We start from the raw sequence: 15,252 nt of genomic DNA on the forward strand, positions 1-15,252 counted from the left end.
CGGGAGCGAGTCCTGCGTTCCTCTCGGGCCAGCCTACAACTCCCAGCGTGCCCCGCGCGTCCCCGCAGTGCCCCGTTGGTCCGTGTGGCCGCGGTGCACTCTGGGAGTTGTAGTTCCCGCCCTTCGCTTCCCGCCGCCCTTCGCCCCCGCCCCGCCCTTCCTGCGGCGGCCCAAGATGGCGGCGGAGGTGGATTTCGGGGACCGCGAGCTGTTCGGGCAGCTGGAGGGCGAGGATGGGCCGCCCTCGCCGCCCGCCCTGGGCGTGCCCGAGGCTCTGCTGCAGCTCTACGAGCGGCTGCGGGACCGCGACGAGACGGTGCAGCGGCTGCGGGCGGAGAATATCCTGGAGGGACAGGCAGGGCCCGCGCCGGGCCGGGGGGAGGCGGGAGCTGCCGCTGCCGGTTCCCTTCCGGGCCAGGCGCGCCCGGCCCTCACCGAGGGTCCGGCTTTTCCGCCGAGGGGAAAGACCCCTCGGTGTCCACCGGGGCGTCGGGCGCGTCCCGGAGGGCGGTGAGGGCTGATCTGCGCCCGAGGGAGCCGTGCCCCGTTCTCCCCGGCTTCCTCAGAGGGAGCTTTCCCTCCAAACTTTCATCCCCAGGCCCGCGCCGGCCCCGCCTCAGGAGGAGGCTCAGTCCTGGAGTCCCGGGCCGGCTGTTGAACGGCTGTGGCTGAACTGCTCTCTGTCCTCCTAAGGGAAGGAAACATCTGTGCGTTCACATTGACAGTCCATTTTTAGCGTAGCTACAAATAATTTTAAATTGTTAAATTGTGACGGGTTCCTGAAAGGGGTTTTGAGTTCACACTGCAGCAGAGTGGGATCTGAGACGGGTATTGTCGTTTATTTTTCATTTCCAAGTACGGGTGTCCTACTGTTGCATCTTCTTCTGTGGTGATCACAGAGTGTTTAAAAATAAAGTATTCCAAATCTGTTAATGCAACCCTAGTGCATAGTGCATGAATTGCACTGTTGGGATTGTCCCAGCTGGTCTGCTTTTTCAAATTTATTTTTTTTTACTATTATTATTATTATTATTATTTATTATTATTATTAAGATGTGGGGAGGTGTCTCCCAAAGACAATCATATTCCTTAACCATAACTTAACATCAGGAACTTAAAAGGAAGCTGAATATTCTGACTCGTCCCAGGTATGTTAAATGCTGATATTTATATGGATGTATATGTATATATAAATAGAATTTGTCTGAGATAACAATCTCCCACATCTTTTTAAACCTTGTTTCCATGTCCCAGTCCCTGCTCAGTTATTGGGCATCTGAAGTGCCATCTCAGTTCTTGAGAAGTCTTTTGGAGTTGAATACCAAGGGCTAAGTTGGTGTCACTGTAACTTAATTTATCTGTGTGTATCTGTCTCTGTATGAAATGTGGCCTTTAGGGGAACACTTTTAGAGTAAAGTTCAATCAAATGCTTGAATAAATAGGAGATGTCATTTCTAAGTTTACTGCAGTTATAAGAGCAGGAATAGAGTTCTATTCACACAGAATATGAATATTTTTGTGGTGTGATGTTCTGAGTTGTCTTCTTTCCACCTCACACTGGCCAAGCTGCTTAAAAGGAGGGTGATTAAGTGGATAGGAACTTCTTAAAAGAATAAAACTTGTATTGGCCAAACCCTGTGGAATAAAACAGTGACCATAAAATGAATAAAACCCTGTGACCGTTGTCTGTGTCTCTGTTCTGTCCTAGTGGAATCTCAGTGGAAAACTCCAAAGTTGATGGGCCTCTCTTGCAGATTTTATTTATGAACAATGTCATTTCTAAGTAAGTATTTCCAAGAAAAAAACACCCAATCCTGACAGGAAATGGGAATTTTTGTTTATTTTGGGTATATTAGTGTAGTGCCCAATGGATGGATGTGCTTTTTATTTAATAACAGAAACTTGTTGGACCTGAAAGGGAGAAATAATGGGCAATATGAAAGCAATATTACTTTCATTAGCAATATCTGCAATTCTGTGAATATCTGAAACTATCATGAGGTGAAGTGTGAATTCCAGGAGCTTGGAGCGAGCCTGAAGAGCAGTTTGAATTTCAGGAATGTTGTGGGTAAATGCGGGAAATGAAATTTTCCCTGGCTGAGTTGATTTTTATGCCACGCTCAGGGTGCTCCCAAACAACAGATTGTGTTCCCTTTGGGTGGGGTTGGGAATGGGACAGAACAGGATTCCACTGCCTCTTCTGTGAGCTCTTTAGGAAGTGGGAAATGCTTTTAAAACAGCCCTGTGGCTTTGTTGGAGCCTTGCTGGTGTCTGATCTGTCTGTGCTCTTTCCTTCCCTCTGTCCCAGGCGCTACCACCAAGAAATCGAGGATTTTGTTTTTAGCTTAGTTCAGAAATACGAAGAGCAGAAGAAAAGTGAGCAAGAGAAAACACACCTGAATGCTAAGCCACAGGTACTTCCAAGTTCAGATTGTTCTGAGCTGCTCCTTCTCCCTCACCTCTTTCTGGGGGGAATCTGGCAGTGCTGCCCTGTTCAATGGTAACAGAGCTCAGGCCGAGGAACAAACCAGTGTTGTGGAACCATTTGTGCCAGAGATGGAGCCCAGGGTAAAGAAAAGATCCTTTCTGCCCCTCAAAATGCTGCTTTGAAATTTCAGTCCAGGCAAATTAAGAAGTTGGTTTAAATAATCAAGAAAAGACTGCAAAGTATAAACTTAAAGCATCCTCTTGTGATGTATTTGGCCCAACTCTGAGTATATGTGAGAGAATATCCAGCAAAATCTGAAAATTGCACTTTCTTCTCCTAGTTTAGAATTTTGAGTTGTACTTAACGCTCAGTTTGAATACAAGGGTGGAAAGGCACATTTCTCTCCATCTTTCCCTGGGCTTTTTGGTGAGAATAAAGGCGTTGTTGTGCAGCACATCCTCACCAAAGGAAACCTGAGAAATGAGCTGTGTCCTGCTCTGGACTCTGGAGAGCATCATGGCCAGTGTGGACATTCCAGAGGACAGCAGCTGATCTGCACATCCTGTGCCTTTTCCAAACTTCACTAATTCAGGAGCCCTTCCATTTAACTGTTACTTCCAATTCATTCTGTTTCTTTTTGCTTTTCCTGCCAGCCCTCCAGCGTTGTTTTGGAAGAGGATTGTAAAACAGCCAGCTCATCTTCTGCTAAAAAAATGAAAGAAGCTTTTAGTGTAAGTTTTTGACTGTGCTCTGCCACGGTAGGTCTGACTCTTCATTCTACCTATTCAATATACTGCCATGAAAATAAGATCTGTGCACTGCTATTACACTGATAAATCAGATTTAAGTTCAGCATGTTTTGCCTACATCAGTGAAAAAAATCTTACTTGTCCAGGTGTGGGTGTGTGTATTGTTTGTAAATTCTTACAGAATGGGGGAAAAAAAGCCTGCAATTGTTTCAAGCAGTGTAAATGTGTAGAAATGCTACAGATCTCACCTAAATGCTGCCACGTTTCTGACAATTCTCTTGACTTTTTCTCTGCAGGTTGTAGGAAGTGTTGTGTATTTTACCAATTTTTGTCTCGATAAACTGGGACAGCCCATATTAAATGAGAATCCACAGCTGACAGAAGGATGGGAAATCCCAAAGTATCCTGTTTGCTAAAACATCTTGATTCTTTCTGCTTGTCAGATCCAAAGAGTTCCAGCTGGTAAATTGAACTCCAGTTCTCTTCAGTAGATTTTATGTTTCTGTCCAAACCATATCAGTCATTAATGAGTCATTAATGGCTTTTTGACTCAAAGAATTATTTTGATATGATTGACTTATTGATTTTTTAGGCTTATCCTTGGGAAGGGTGAATGCCTTATGCCCAGAAATAATAAATACATCTTGGGAATTAAAGAATTTCCTGGGCCAGTCCCTAATTAGGTTTGGAATGACAACTCATTGCAGGTTGGACAAGTTTTCCCCCTCTATAAAAGGGAGAAGAAAAGGGTTTGGCAAACTCAAATATGTGCTGGAAGATGGGTTTTTATTAAAATGGAATCGTGAAATGACAGGGTTTGAGGATCCATTTTAAAGGTGGTTCCTGACTGTTTATTAAAGCCCCAGGTTGAAAGGTGGAGTTGAGGGAAATGTTGAAAAAAGTTGGGAAATGTCGAAATAGTTTTTTAATGCTGTAGCCTCCCATGGCAAAAAAGAAATGGGACAAGAAATTTCCCAAGTGACCTCATCTGCCCAGTTATCCAGTCTTGCTTCAGCCCTGGAAATATTCAGGACAAGAACCAATTTCACAGCTCGTTTCTGCAATATCTACTTCTCAAGTTTGTAATAAAGGGCGTTTTTAGTGTTAAAAAAATTGCTTGTACCTGAAAAAACCCTGCAAATTTATAATCCCCCGACCTGTGAAGGGAGTAGATCCCTAACAGGGGAATTTCTCCTAAAATGCCAAGTTTAGTGTGGAAGACTTTCATGTCTTCCAATTTGGCTTTGATATTGTTCTTTAAATGTACTTTTTGCATCTTTCTTCAGAGCTCCCAGAGATGATATTAAGCCTAAACCAGCATTTTTTGGAGTGAAATGGTGCATCAGGTGCTTCTGAATGACCAAAATACTCCACTCAACAGGCAGTTTTCTGAAGCTCTGACAAAATGTTATCTTTTCATTAAGATTAACCAGAATGTTGTGTTTTTAATAAGATTGCTGGGAGGCATTTCAGAATTATTACCTCGAGGTTCCTGCCTATAAACAAGAGGGTTTTAGTTTTAGCTGAAAAAAAGAGCAAAATTGGGTTTTTTGGGTACAAACTGTGCAGGAGGAAACAGCATAAGCTCATCTTAGCAGATGGTTTGTAGTAATTATTTTACAGTTTATACTCTGGATTTCATATCAAGGACCCATCTGTAACTTCATGCAGAAAAGTCAGGAGTCAGAGCATTCTGAAGGTTTCACTGATATTTTTAAACCAAACTGAAATTTTGCTTTATCCAGTAGCAGTTCCTTATTGAAATCTTAAAGATACCAGCAAGTTTTCAGCCAGATTCTCTCCCTAGATGGACAAGAAATACAAGTCAAACCCAAAAGGTTTGTATTCCTCTTAAATATCAAGTTTTGAGCTGAAGAGTTCACATGTCCTCTGTGATTATCCCCCACTCAACCCTTGGACATAATTTAAGGGGTTTGAATGAATTAAACCAGAGCTGAGCTTTGCAGTCTTTATTGACTTTCTTTAGGAAGGGCCTAAAACCAGTGTGTGAAAACTGTGAATTTTACATCAGTTCTTCTGCTCCTTGTCTTTTTAGTGGTTGGTTGGTCATCCTTACACTGGTGGATTGTCACAATTATTGTTTTATAGAGTAACTCCTGTCTGAGTTACCTGATAGAGTTTGAACTGATCTCAGAGGGGATTGTGCAGTTTTGAGGGGAGGTGAGAAGCAAAGTGAATCCAGTTTCCAGCTGACAACTGGTTTGGTCTTTGGAGCATCTCAAATCCCTGATTTCAGGTGCAGAGAAGACCAGGAAAGCTTTTAGTGGGAATTCCAAAGATAGGGGGAATGCTGAGCTAAAGTGGTGTGGTTATTGCTGTTCCTGAATGGAAAGCAGATGGAAGGGTCGTGCTCATGGAATGGGCCAGTGATGCAATACCCACAGAAGGTTCCTGTGTGAGTGAAGATGAAGCACAAGACACTTCACTTCAGCTAATTTGAGGCTTCAGGAGGTTGGAGTGTGTGGGGGGTGACCCTGGACACTGATTCTGGTGCCACCCTTTCATCTCCACTTCTGGTTCCTGCCCTAATTGGGTCAAAATGAATGCTGAGAAAAGGAATCTTGGTTTCCCCCCCAGTGACATTGCAGATGTTTGCTGTCATGGTGTGAGTTCAGAAGGAAGATGAAAGTTGAAGGCAGCTGCAGTTCCATCCCAGGTTTTCACTGTTTTCTTCCTCAAGAAGTCTCAACCTCAGAATCTGTCAAGAACAAAAATTATTAAGTGCTTTTATTTAACACTGCAAAGTTGCTTTCAGGCTTAATTTGTTGTGCATTTTTTAAGCAGGCCCAAACCTCACTGTTTCAATTGTGGTTCTGAAGACCATCAAATGAAAGACTGTCCAGAGGTAAAGTTATCACCAGTATTCCCAAGATTGCTGCTCTCCAAGGAATGTTTCATTAAAAACAACATTAGAGGTGCTGGGGTCAGAATGGCCAAGTGGTTGATTAGATTATACTGCTGATATTATAAGTTCTGACATCCTAAATCAGAAGGGAAATTCGTGCTGTAGCAAATTTTTATTTGTGGGGGAAACAAACTTTGCTCCATCCAGTAGCAGTTCCTTATTGAAATCTAAAGATACCAGCAATTTTCAGCCAGGTTCTCTCCCTAGATGGACAAGAAACACAAGTAAAACCCAAAAGGTTTTAACTTTGAATATTTTCAGCTTGAACAATCTGGTTTAGAGCTCTCCAGCTCCAGGGCAAACACTCCTGCCTTTTGCTGGGTGGTTTCCCTTCCACCTGGTTGTATCTGGGCTGGGAGATCAACAGCTGAGCATGAGGAGGGCAGGCAGTGCCAGCTGCTGTTGTCAAATATCACATGAATATAAAATAACACACCTGAATTGTGAATTTAACTCTAAACTTGCCAATTTGCTTGCCTTTAAGCCCCGGAATGCAGCTCGGATAAGTGAGAAGAGGAAGGAGTTCTTGGAAGCCTGTGGGGACACGAGCAATCAGAACTTCCAGCAGCGTTACCACGTGGAAGAAGTAGAAGAGAGGTTTGGAAAATTTAAGCCAGGAGTGATCAGGTATCTCTTTTTCCTTCCACTGGAATAGCTTCTGGACCTCTGGAGTGCCAGGTTTTCGAACTGGGGGTTTATTGTGTTTGAATCTTGCTCAGTAAATGGCAAAGATATTTTTCAGATGAAAACTCATCGCCAGCTTGGTGGTCCTCCCCTTTCCCGTGGTCCTTTCCCTAATTTAGAGAGATAAATGTTCCACTTTGAGCTCTCAAATTGCAGATTTAGGATGGTCCTAATAAACTAAAAAAAAAACCATGCCAAATTGTGAAAATTTGGAGCTTTGAGTGCCCCTTCCTCTCTGTTCAGAATGTTTAAAAGAATCATAGTTTTATGTGGCAGTCTCCAAAAAAAACACCTGTCTGTTGTGAGAGTGACATCAATCAGAAGTAGCAGGTTAAATAAGTTGTTCTTGGGGTAGAATTAATTCTGTTAAAGCATGTGAGAAATGCAGAAAGTTAATACTGAATATCAGAGCTGCTTTGGATCTAAAATGGTTACAACTGGGATTGAAAGGCAGCCCAGTTGGAGCTAAAATTCATCTGTTTCAACTCGACAGCGTGAAATGCAACAAAATATTCATGACCTCCTTTCGCCAACGGTTCCAGAATTTGCTGTAATTTTGGTTTCTGTTTGTTCTGTGTTTGTTTTCTGGCTCAGTGGGGTCCTTCAGGATGCCCTGGGGGTCACGGACAAGAGCCTCCCTCCCTTCATCTACCGCATGCGCCAGCTGGGCTACCCCCCGGGCTGGCTCAAGGAGGCCGAGATGGAGCACTCAGGACTTGCTCTTTACGATGGCAAAGGTGAGGAATGTGGGGCTGGAAAGCACCTTCAGTGTGCAGCCTGTCCACTGGCTGCTCCTGCTCAGGAGGCAGCAAAGTGGCTGGTTTGGAAAACTTCATCTTCCCTCATGCAGGAGGGAGAAAGTTGCAAATCAAGTTTTTTTTTTTTTAGTCATGTAAAAACACTCCTTTTCTATCGAGCTGTGATGTAATAGTGAGACAAGTTCTGTAGGGCTTGGGTTGCACAGATGAAGATTGTCAGTGTGATTTCACTGTTAGAATTTGCAGTTCCTGTGAAACTGGGCAGGACTTGCACATCACAGAATCCCGGGATGTTGTGAGTTGGAAGGGACCCACACGCATCATCGAGTCCAACTCTTAAGTGAACGGCCCATAGTGGGATCAAACCCCCAGCCTTGGTGTGATTTGCATCATTTCCTTCCTTGTTCTCTTCCTTATGAAAGAAACACTTTCTGCAGCTCAGTAACTCAGTTGTTTCTAGGAAGACTAAGAAGACCATCTAGCAAACAACACATTTCCTAAAACCCAACTTGTAAAGTAATTCATCAGCTGTTTGCTCTGACCAGCGTTTATTCTGCATCTCAGAACTGTCCTGGGGCCGAATTCTGAGGGTGGTACATGAAGAGCTGTAGTTTTAGGAGTCCCCACTTGGGTTTCTGGGGAAGCTTCGTGCAGGTATCTGATGGATTTGGTCACTGTTACTGCCCTTGTGGATTACAAAACCTCCTATCAATACTTACATTCCAAAACCCTGTTCTTACATCCTGTGGATTTTTTTTCAGTACCTCTCAGTTCTTAATTAACATCAGTAATAATTATATTTCCTTGCAGGTGAAGGTGATGCAGAAGATGAAGAGTGTCCCCAACACAAACGTATCACTTACGATGTCTCCAAGCTGGTAAATTATCCAGGCTTTAATATATCCACTCCCAGTGGCATCCCAGATGTAAGTAGCTGTTCTCTGCCTTCTAAATAACGTGCTGAGTGACAGTAAATGCTTTTAGTTTTATATTTTGCATCTGGCAATTTTCTTTCACCAGTCTCTTACTTTGAAGCCCCTGGTTTGGGGCTGGGGACTGTTAATTAATGGGGCATGGATCTGGCTGATACCTGTCCTGAGTGCTGGGGGGGTTCTGACAGTGCTTCTCTGGGGGTTAATTCCATTATGACACCAGCAGGAGCCCAGCAGGATAATTCAATGTTTTTTAAACACAAAACTTCACCCATGAATGGCTGTTCCTTCCATACAACGAAATTTGCTGAAGGCAGAATATGAAAATTAACTGTGGGTGTTACAATTTCAGCCCTGGAAAACTCCACCAGACCAGGAACTGCCCAACCTCTGCAGACCTTTCCAACAACCTTTGTGTGCTCTCCTAAGCTCAGAGCACACCAAAAAATCTGTGGCTGCTGCACTTTGATTCTCTAAAGCCTCTTAACCTGCTGGTGGTGAATTTGATCACTGATGTAATGCCTGTGCATTAAAAAGAAGCACTTGGGCACTTTACACTTTACTTTTGCCCATTTAGTGGTTTTTTTCATTCAATATTCTTAACCAAAGTTCTATTCTCGAGTTTTTTTCAAGTTTTCACTAAAAATTAAGTTTTTTCAAAATAAACCTTTTTTGCCTGAACAGTTATTTCAAAGGGAAGTTTGTAGCTGTGTCACAAACGTTCAGATCTAGTCATTACTCTGATTAATGAGGCTTTTGATGAGAAATTCATCTTGGCCTGTTAATCTCTCAAAGTTTCCTTTCATTTTTACTGGAGTGTTTTTAACCAACCACGTGCAACATTATTTCTCTTTTTTTTTTCCTCTCTCTTTGCTGTAGGAGTGGCAGATCTTTGGTTCCATCCCCATGCAGCCATCTCAGCAGAAGGATGTTTTTGCTCACTACCTTTCCAATTTCCAGGCGGTGAATATATCTCCTTGTTACTATAAACACAAAGGGTTGTCATGCAGTCAGTGTGGGCAGTGATTTCTTGCTTAATATCTCCTTTTTTTGCACCAGGGTGCAGAGTTTCTTGCTGACACCAAAGGGGTGTGAAACGCTGCTCTGGCTTCTCTGTTTTACCAAAATTGCTTCGTGCTTCAAATGAATTCCATTATTTAGTTAATACTCTGCACTGATTTATAAAGAATTGTGAAAACAAGTTGTTATAAACTTTTACAGCCTAAAACTTATCTTAGTTCCAGATTGCCTTAATAATGAAAAGCTTATTTGCCATGGTCATGGCATCCCTCAAATGTCAGTGGCTATTTACACTCTGGGTCCCTAAATCTTTATATGCTTATAAAATCCCTTTAAATAAGTTCTTCTAGCTGGAAATGTTACCCTGTACAGTTTAAATCTAATTCTTTTTGCTCTCTTGGATAATTCCTCTTCAGCCAAGTCCCAAATCCAGCAATAAAAGGGCTGCACCTCAGTCCAAGTCTCATCACTCCAAACGACCGAGAGAAGACAGTTTGGAGGTGGCAGCAGCTGACATGGACCTGGACTCTGGTACACTCACTCTGCATGTTTTTGGGTTTTTTTTTCCCTAGTTTCAATTTTTATTTTCAAAATAACTTGCTCTGCATTAAAATGCCAGGGTTAAAAGAAGGCAGTGTGTTAATGGTCATGCTGGTGGTGATTAATGTCAGTGCATTTTGGGTTGCTGTGACTGTCACAGGGAGTGGCAGATCCTCCATCCCAAGCAGGAGGTTTCAGGGCTGCTCAGAGCAATTGCAGTGTCAGGTCACAAATTCTGATCTCGTTACTTCAGGTATATCCTAAAAAAACTTCTTAACAGAAGACCTGTAAATCTTTCAATATTTGGATGAAATAAAATAGAAGTTACAAGCTTTCAGCTCCTTAAAGATGAGTCCATCTCAAAGGAGGACTTAGCGTTGTTTAAATGTTCAAAGAGCTGGAGAAACTTCTGGCTTTCCTTTTGGATCTGCTGTGAGGAATTCTTCAGTGTGGAATGAGTTTGTTCTTAGCACATTCAAGAGTGATTTTTTTCCTTGAATGAGTTGTAAAAATCCCCAAAACCATGATTTTGGTGGATATTAAAACCTTCACAAAGTTTGCTCTGCCTCAGCTGAAAGCCAAGGATGAGAAGACATAAATCTGGTAGTTAATCAGAACAGGGACACTTTGAATCTCGTCCTGGTCTCAGATTTCAGGTTCTAACAGGTGTCTTTTAATCTCTCCCTAGATCTGGAAGCGGCACAAAGGTCCCAAACTCCCAACAGTTTTCAGTTCCAACCTCCTCTGCCACCTGGATCTCCATCCATGTCCACCCCTCCTCCCATACCCCGGGGAACACCCCCCCTGACCCCCCCTCAGCCCTCAACGCCCACCCGCTCCCCTGTGGCCAGGACTGCTCCACTGAACCCTTCCAGTGATATTCCTCAGCCCAAAATTGTGGACTCTGTCATGGATGAGGACACCCTGACCCTGGAGGAGCTGGAGGAACAGCAGAGGTTGATCTGGGCAGCTCTGGAGCAGGCAGAGAGCACCAACAGTGACTCTGATATCCCTGTGGACACACCTTTAACTGGCAATTCCCTCACATCCTCACCGGCCAGGAATGAGGTGGATCTTGTTGCTGAGGGCAGGTCACTTGAGAAGGTGATCCCAGTGGAAACTGGGTTTTCTGACGTGAGTGACCAGATAGCAGAAAATGAACATTCCGTAACGAGTCCTAATCCAGGAGACACTTTACTTGACTTGAAGGAAAATGCCAATAATGCTGTTCCTGAAGGTGTGCTGGATAACCCCGTTCCTGCTCCCAACCCCGAGGTGGACGATGGGGAAAGTACAGCAGGGAATAAAGTGACCACAAGCACTGAATCATCTGCTAAAAAATCCAGCCTTGTTCCTGACATGAGCAAGTTTGCTGAAGGCATAACACCCTTTGAGTTTGAGAACATGGCAGAGTCCACGGGGGTTTATCTACGGATAAGGAGCGTGTTAAAAAATTCCCCGAGAAACCAGCAAAAGAAAAAAACTTAAACCTCAACTGCTCTTCCCTTGTTTTCTTATGTCCAAATCCCAACTTTCTTCTGTTTCCTCCTCTGGTTTTACAAACTCAGATGACCTTCCTCATCCTCTGGTGGGAAAGAGAAAATCTTGACAAATCCATTTCTGCCCCGTTCTTCCTTGGAACTGAAGTCACTGCAGAGCTTCCACATTGACCAGGCCCACCAATGCAGCCAGAAAAAGTAGAATTTTCCCAAATTCCACTAAGGAATAACAGGCCTGTTGATTTGTTAAGAGCATTTTATTTGCCAATACTCAAGACTCTAAAAAGAGGAGTTTGTGGTTTGGTGTCCATTACTTTGGCTGAGATTTTTATTGTCCTTGAGTTTCAGGTGGATTGGTGATTTTTTTAATATCTGTCCTTTGTACAATAATCTACACTTTATACATTTTGCTAATTATCCTGTAGATAAGTTTAATATATTCAGAATGTTTTTAAAAAGGTCTAATGTTAAGATTTCCCACATCGAAGTCCTGGCGATCGGATGAAAATAATGGGGGATTACATGCTATTTTCACCAGTTGGAGTATTTTTATAAATTATTTATGTGGGTCTGTTTTAATTACCACTGTACCTTTTGTACCATCATCCTGCCTGTAAACTTGCTGTACAGACATGCTCGTGGTTGTGTACAGAGGTTTAATAAATGGGCTTTTAGCTAAAGAGCTTTTCATTGGGGTCCTAAACCAGCCAAATGCTGAGTTTTGAAATTCAGCTGCTAAAGATAATTAGAAAAAAAACAAGCTGATAAAAATGAGGCTGAATAAAGCTAAATATTTTCGGAAGGACCACAACAGGTGGGTTCAGATTTTTCTAATCAGGGAGCTGCTGCAATTATTTTAGCTATTAAATAGAACCTCACCACAAAATTCAGTTTCTGTAAGCTGAAGAGTTGCCCACTTTTGAATCTTAGAAGTGTTACAGTTGTGCTGATTAACATTTTTTTTTCCCTTCTCTGTTGTCTTCAGAGGGACCTGTAGGTGAAGTGACTGTACTTGACTCCCATGGCCAAGAGAGGGAGCACCAGATCCAGGAAACTTCCTCGGAGCTGGGAAAGCACTGGCAGGAAAAGGCTTCCCGAGGGAAATGCCACTTCAGCCAAGGGAGATGCACCATAAACCAAAGGAAAGCAGAGTAAAGCAAAGCGTTTTCAAGTAGCTAAGACAAAACTTGTGAAGGGGGGGATGTGCAAAGGTGGTTTTTATCTGATAACATCAGAGACTGAACTCAGTTCTTTACAATTCTCGGTGTTGCAGTTGGTGCACATTGGCCAAAGCTCCTTAAAATGCAGGATATTGGTACACTCTGCATTTCAGTGTCTGAGGAAGCCCAGGCTTTTTGCACTTAAAGCCTTGAAATTTATTTCTCTTCCCCCCTAAACTTTCCAGGAAGGAAACCCAACGTGCCTTTATAAATGTGACCAGCTTGTCTTCTGAGAGGCTGAAAAACCCTTTTTGCTCATTCCCCAGCTGAGTTTATGTGGTTGCATTTGGAGAGCGAGTCGAGGTAAATGTTCTTTGTACGTGCTGAAAGGAAAGGCTTTTCCCTCACAGCTGAGAGGAGAAATAGCATTTCTGGAACAGGAGACAACAACAACAACAACTTCCTTGCCCCAAAAGGAGCCTGTCTGGGGAAGCACGTGCAGATCTGGCCCTTCCCTCCAGGCCTCCTCCTCCTCCTCCTCCCAGGGAGTTAAATGCAGTCATTCCAGTTTGCACAAGCCCTGCTGAGCTCACGTGCTGCGTCACTGCCACGTGGGGACAGTGGGATGCAGGGCAGGAGGTAACAATTGCAGTGCCCACACCTTTGGGTGTGTGGAGCTGCTCAGGTTCTAAACATGCAGTTCTCTCTCCACACCTCAGAAGATGGGTTTTTAATGGCTCTTATGAAATGCTGCTGCCGTAGAAGGACAACACTCAGCGCTTCTGCCTTGCCCCCAGGAACCACAAGGTGGAAATCATCTTTATGGGCCCTCTGTGTTCACAACAAATTCATCCTCAATCAGCTCATTATTGGTCACAGTAGATTAAAAACCAGCTGTGACTGGAATACTTCCCTTTGCCTTTCAAACTGTGAAGAAAACTTCTACAGAAGTTCCTGCAATACTTATTTTTTCTTGAAATCAGATTTTTGTGATGCACGTGTTGATCACGGGCATCCTGTGGCAGGGACTGTGTGACTTCTGGGGTTAATTTTAGAATTAATTTGAAGGGTAATCATACAACATTCTGGGCACTCAGAGGTGTCTTCTAACTTGTGCTTTTAAATCTTTTCAATGGTCCTTTCTGTGGAGGAGGCAGAGAGAGCAGAGCAGAACCAGTAAGTAAAACTCCCCCTGTATTTACCTCTGCTCTAAGACAGGGTGAATGAGGGATGAGGAGTTATCCCCCTCATGATTAGGGATGCATTCATCTCGATCCCTTCCCATTCAGCTGTAATTCACTGTTCTGTCAAGGGCTCCACGTTGCTCTGAAGATGCTGGTAATTGCTGAGGGTTTTAATCTGTCAGCTGCAACTCCTCCAAGGGGGGTTGGATATTGAAACTGCAATCAGATCACACTGCAAGTTCTGAGGCAGAGCTGAATAGCAAAGTATTTCTGGGCCTTTTAAGTGCCATTCCCATGGTGATGGGTGTGGCATAATAACCTAGATTAGAGTTGAAATGAATGAGTAATAAAATCTGTGATGAGGTGGGTATAGTGTGAGCAGGCATCACTCACATTTTCCCACAGATCCCTGTTGGCAGAGTCCTGCTGTTTACCTACAGCATTTGGAACAGCAGAAAATGTGTTTAAAAACACTCATGCACATCTAAAAAATCAAATCTGCCCAGTATTCTGGGGATCAGGTGGGAAGCTGTCCCTTAAAAAGCTTCCAATTTTTAACTTGCATTTTTACAACCCAATTCCCGGTGCTTGAAACGTCACGAGAAGAGAACGAGCTGAGGTTCTAGAAGAGATCTGAGAGATGTGGTAGCTGCTAAAAATAACTATTTGCCTGCAAACTCTAAGGCAGCAGAGCTGGGGATAAAAAAAAAAAATTAAAAAAAAAAAGGGAAAAAACGAAGAGGAGGCAAAAGCTCCAATATGATTAAAGTGTTCCACATGCCTTGGTAGTTGCCATGGCACTCGTGGTACCTCCAGTCTGCTGCAGGGCTGTGGTGCTGCCTCTGGGAAGCAAAAATGCCACTGGAGATTGATGCTGTTCCTGAGAACCCAGCCACAGCCCCATTTTGGGGGTGGCACAGGGTGAGTCAGAGGTGATCGCTGGAGAAGCTTAAAAACAGGATGGATTTAATGACATGGCAATTACTGTGCGACAACTGGACACTTCCGAAACTTTGGGGAACTACAGGCAGCAAATGTTACATAAGATCTCTTTCCAGTGTATATTTATATGACTGAATAAACATTTCTTTGCCCTTTCTTTAGAATTCATCACTCCATAGGAGCAAAATCCTCCTGCTTTGCTTCTCTGTGAGTGAGAATTGAGCTTTTGTTGGTATTTCCAGAAGGGGTAGAACGATCTGCAAAGCCCCTGTTTATTAACAGGCTGGGTTCTCAGTTACCTGTGCAATGAAACACATCAAGATGAAGGTTGTTGTTAGTTTAAGCACCTCGTTTAACCCACCGTGCAGAAAGGAGTCTTTTTTTTGTCAGTTTATAAATACTGTTTGCTGTTGTTTTGCCCACACAAATA

General features: G+C 43.4%; 1 protein-coding gene across 2 annotated transcripts; it reads left to right on the top strand.

The window, feature by feature from the left end:
- The first annotated feature begins 147 nt into the window (after nucleotides 1-147).
- ZCCHC8 (zinc finger CCHC-type containing 8) lies at nucleotides 148-12,218 on the top strand. Of its 2 annotated transcripts, none has more exons than XM_050318410.1 (14): nucleotides 148-338; nucleotides 1,106-1,148; nucleotides 1,709-1,783; nucleotides 2,309-2,414; nucleotides 3,082-3,159; nucleotides 3,474-3,577; nucleotides 4,950-5,015; nucleotides 5,980-6,043; nucleotides 6,588-6,730; nucleotides 7,382-7,524; nucleotides 8,356-8,471; nucleotides 9,357-9,440; nucleotides 9,914-10,028; nucleotides 10,726-12,218. In XM_050318410.1, the coding sequence occupies exons 1-14, from the start codon at nucleotides 176-178 to the stop codon at nucleotides 11,523-11,525; spliced, it is 2,100 nt and encodes a 699-aa protein (XP_050174367.1). In that variant the 5' UTR covers nucleotides 148-175; the 3' UTR covers nucleotides 11,526-12,218. The 2 variants fall into 2 exon arrangements, with proteins under 2 accessions (XP_050174367.1, XP_050174368.1); XM_050318411.1 differs by having other exon boundaries at nucleotides 149-338; nucleotides 5,983-6,043.
- Nucleotides 12,219-15,252: the final 3,034 nt, after the last annotated feature.

The sequence above is a fragment of the Myiozetetes cayanensis genome, unplaced genomic scaffold (assembly GCF_022539395.1).
Source record: "Myiozetetes cayanensis isolate MyiCay16 unplaced genomic scaffold, myiCay2020 scf21, whole genome shotgun sequence".
Lineage (NCBI taxonomy): Eukaryota > Metazoa > Chordata > Aves > Passeriformes > Tyrannidae > Myiozetetes > Myiozetetes cayanensis.

Coding starts and splice junctions, on each gene's coding strand:
- ZCCHC8 (XM_050318410.1), top strand. CDS start 176: ATGGCGGCGGAGGTGGATTTCGGGGACCGCGAGCTGTTCGGGCAGCTG. Junction 1,149..1,708: donor AATATTCTGACTCGTCCCAG/GTATGTTAAATG, acceptor GTTCTGTCCTAG/TGGAATCTCAGTGGAAAACT. Junction 3,578..4,949: donor GAAGGATGGGAAATCCCAAA/GTATCCTGTTTG, acceptor GAAATCTTAAAG/ATACCAGCAAGTTTTCAGCC.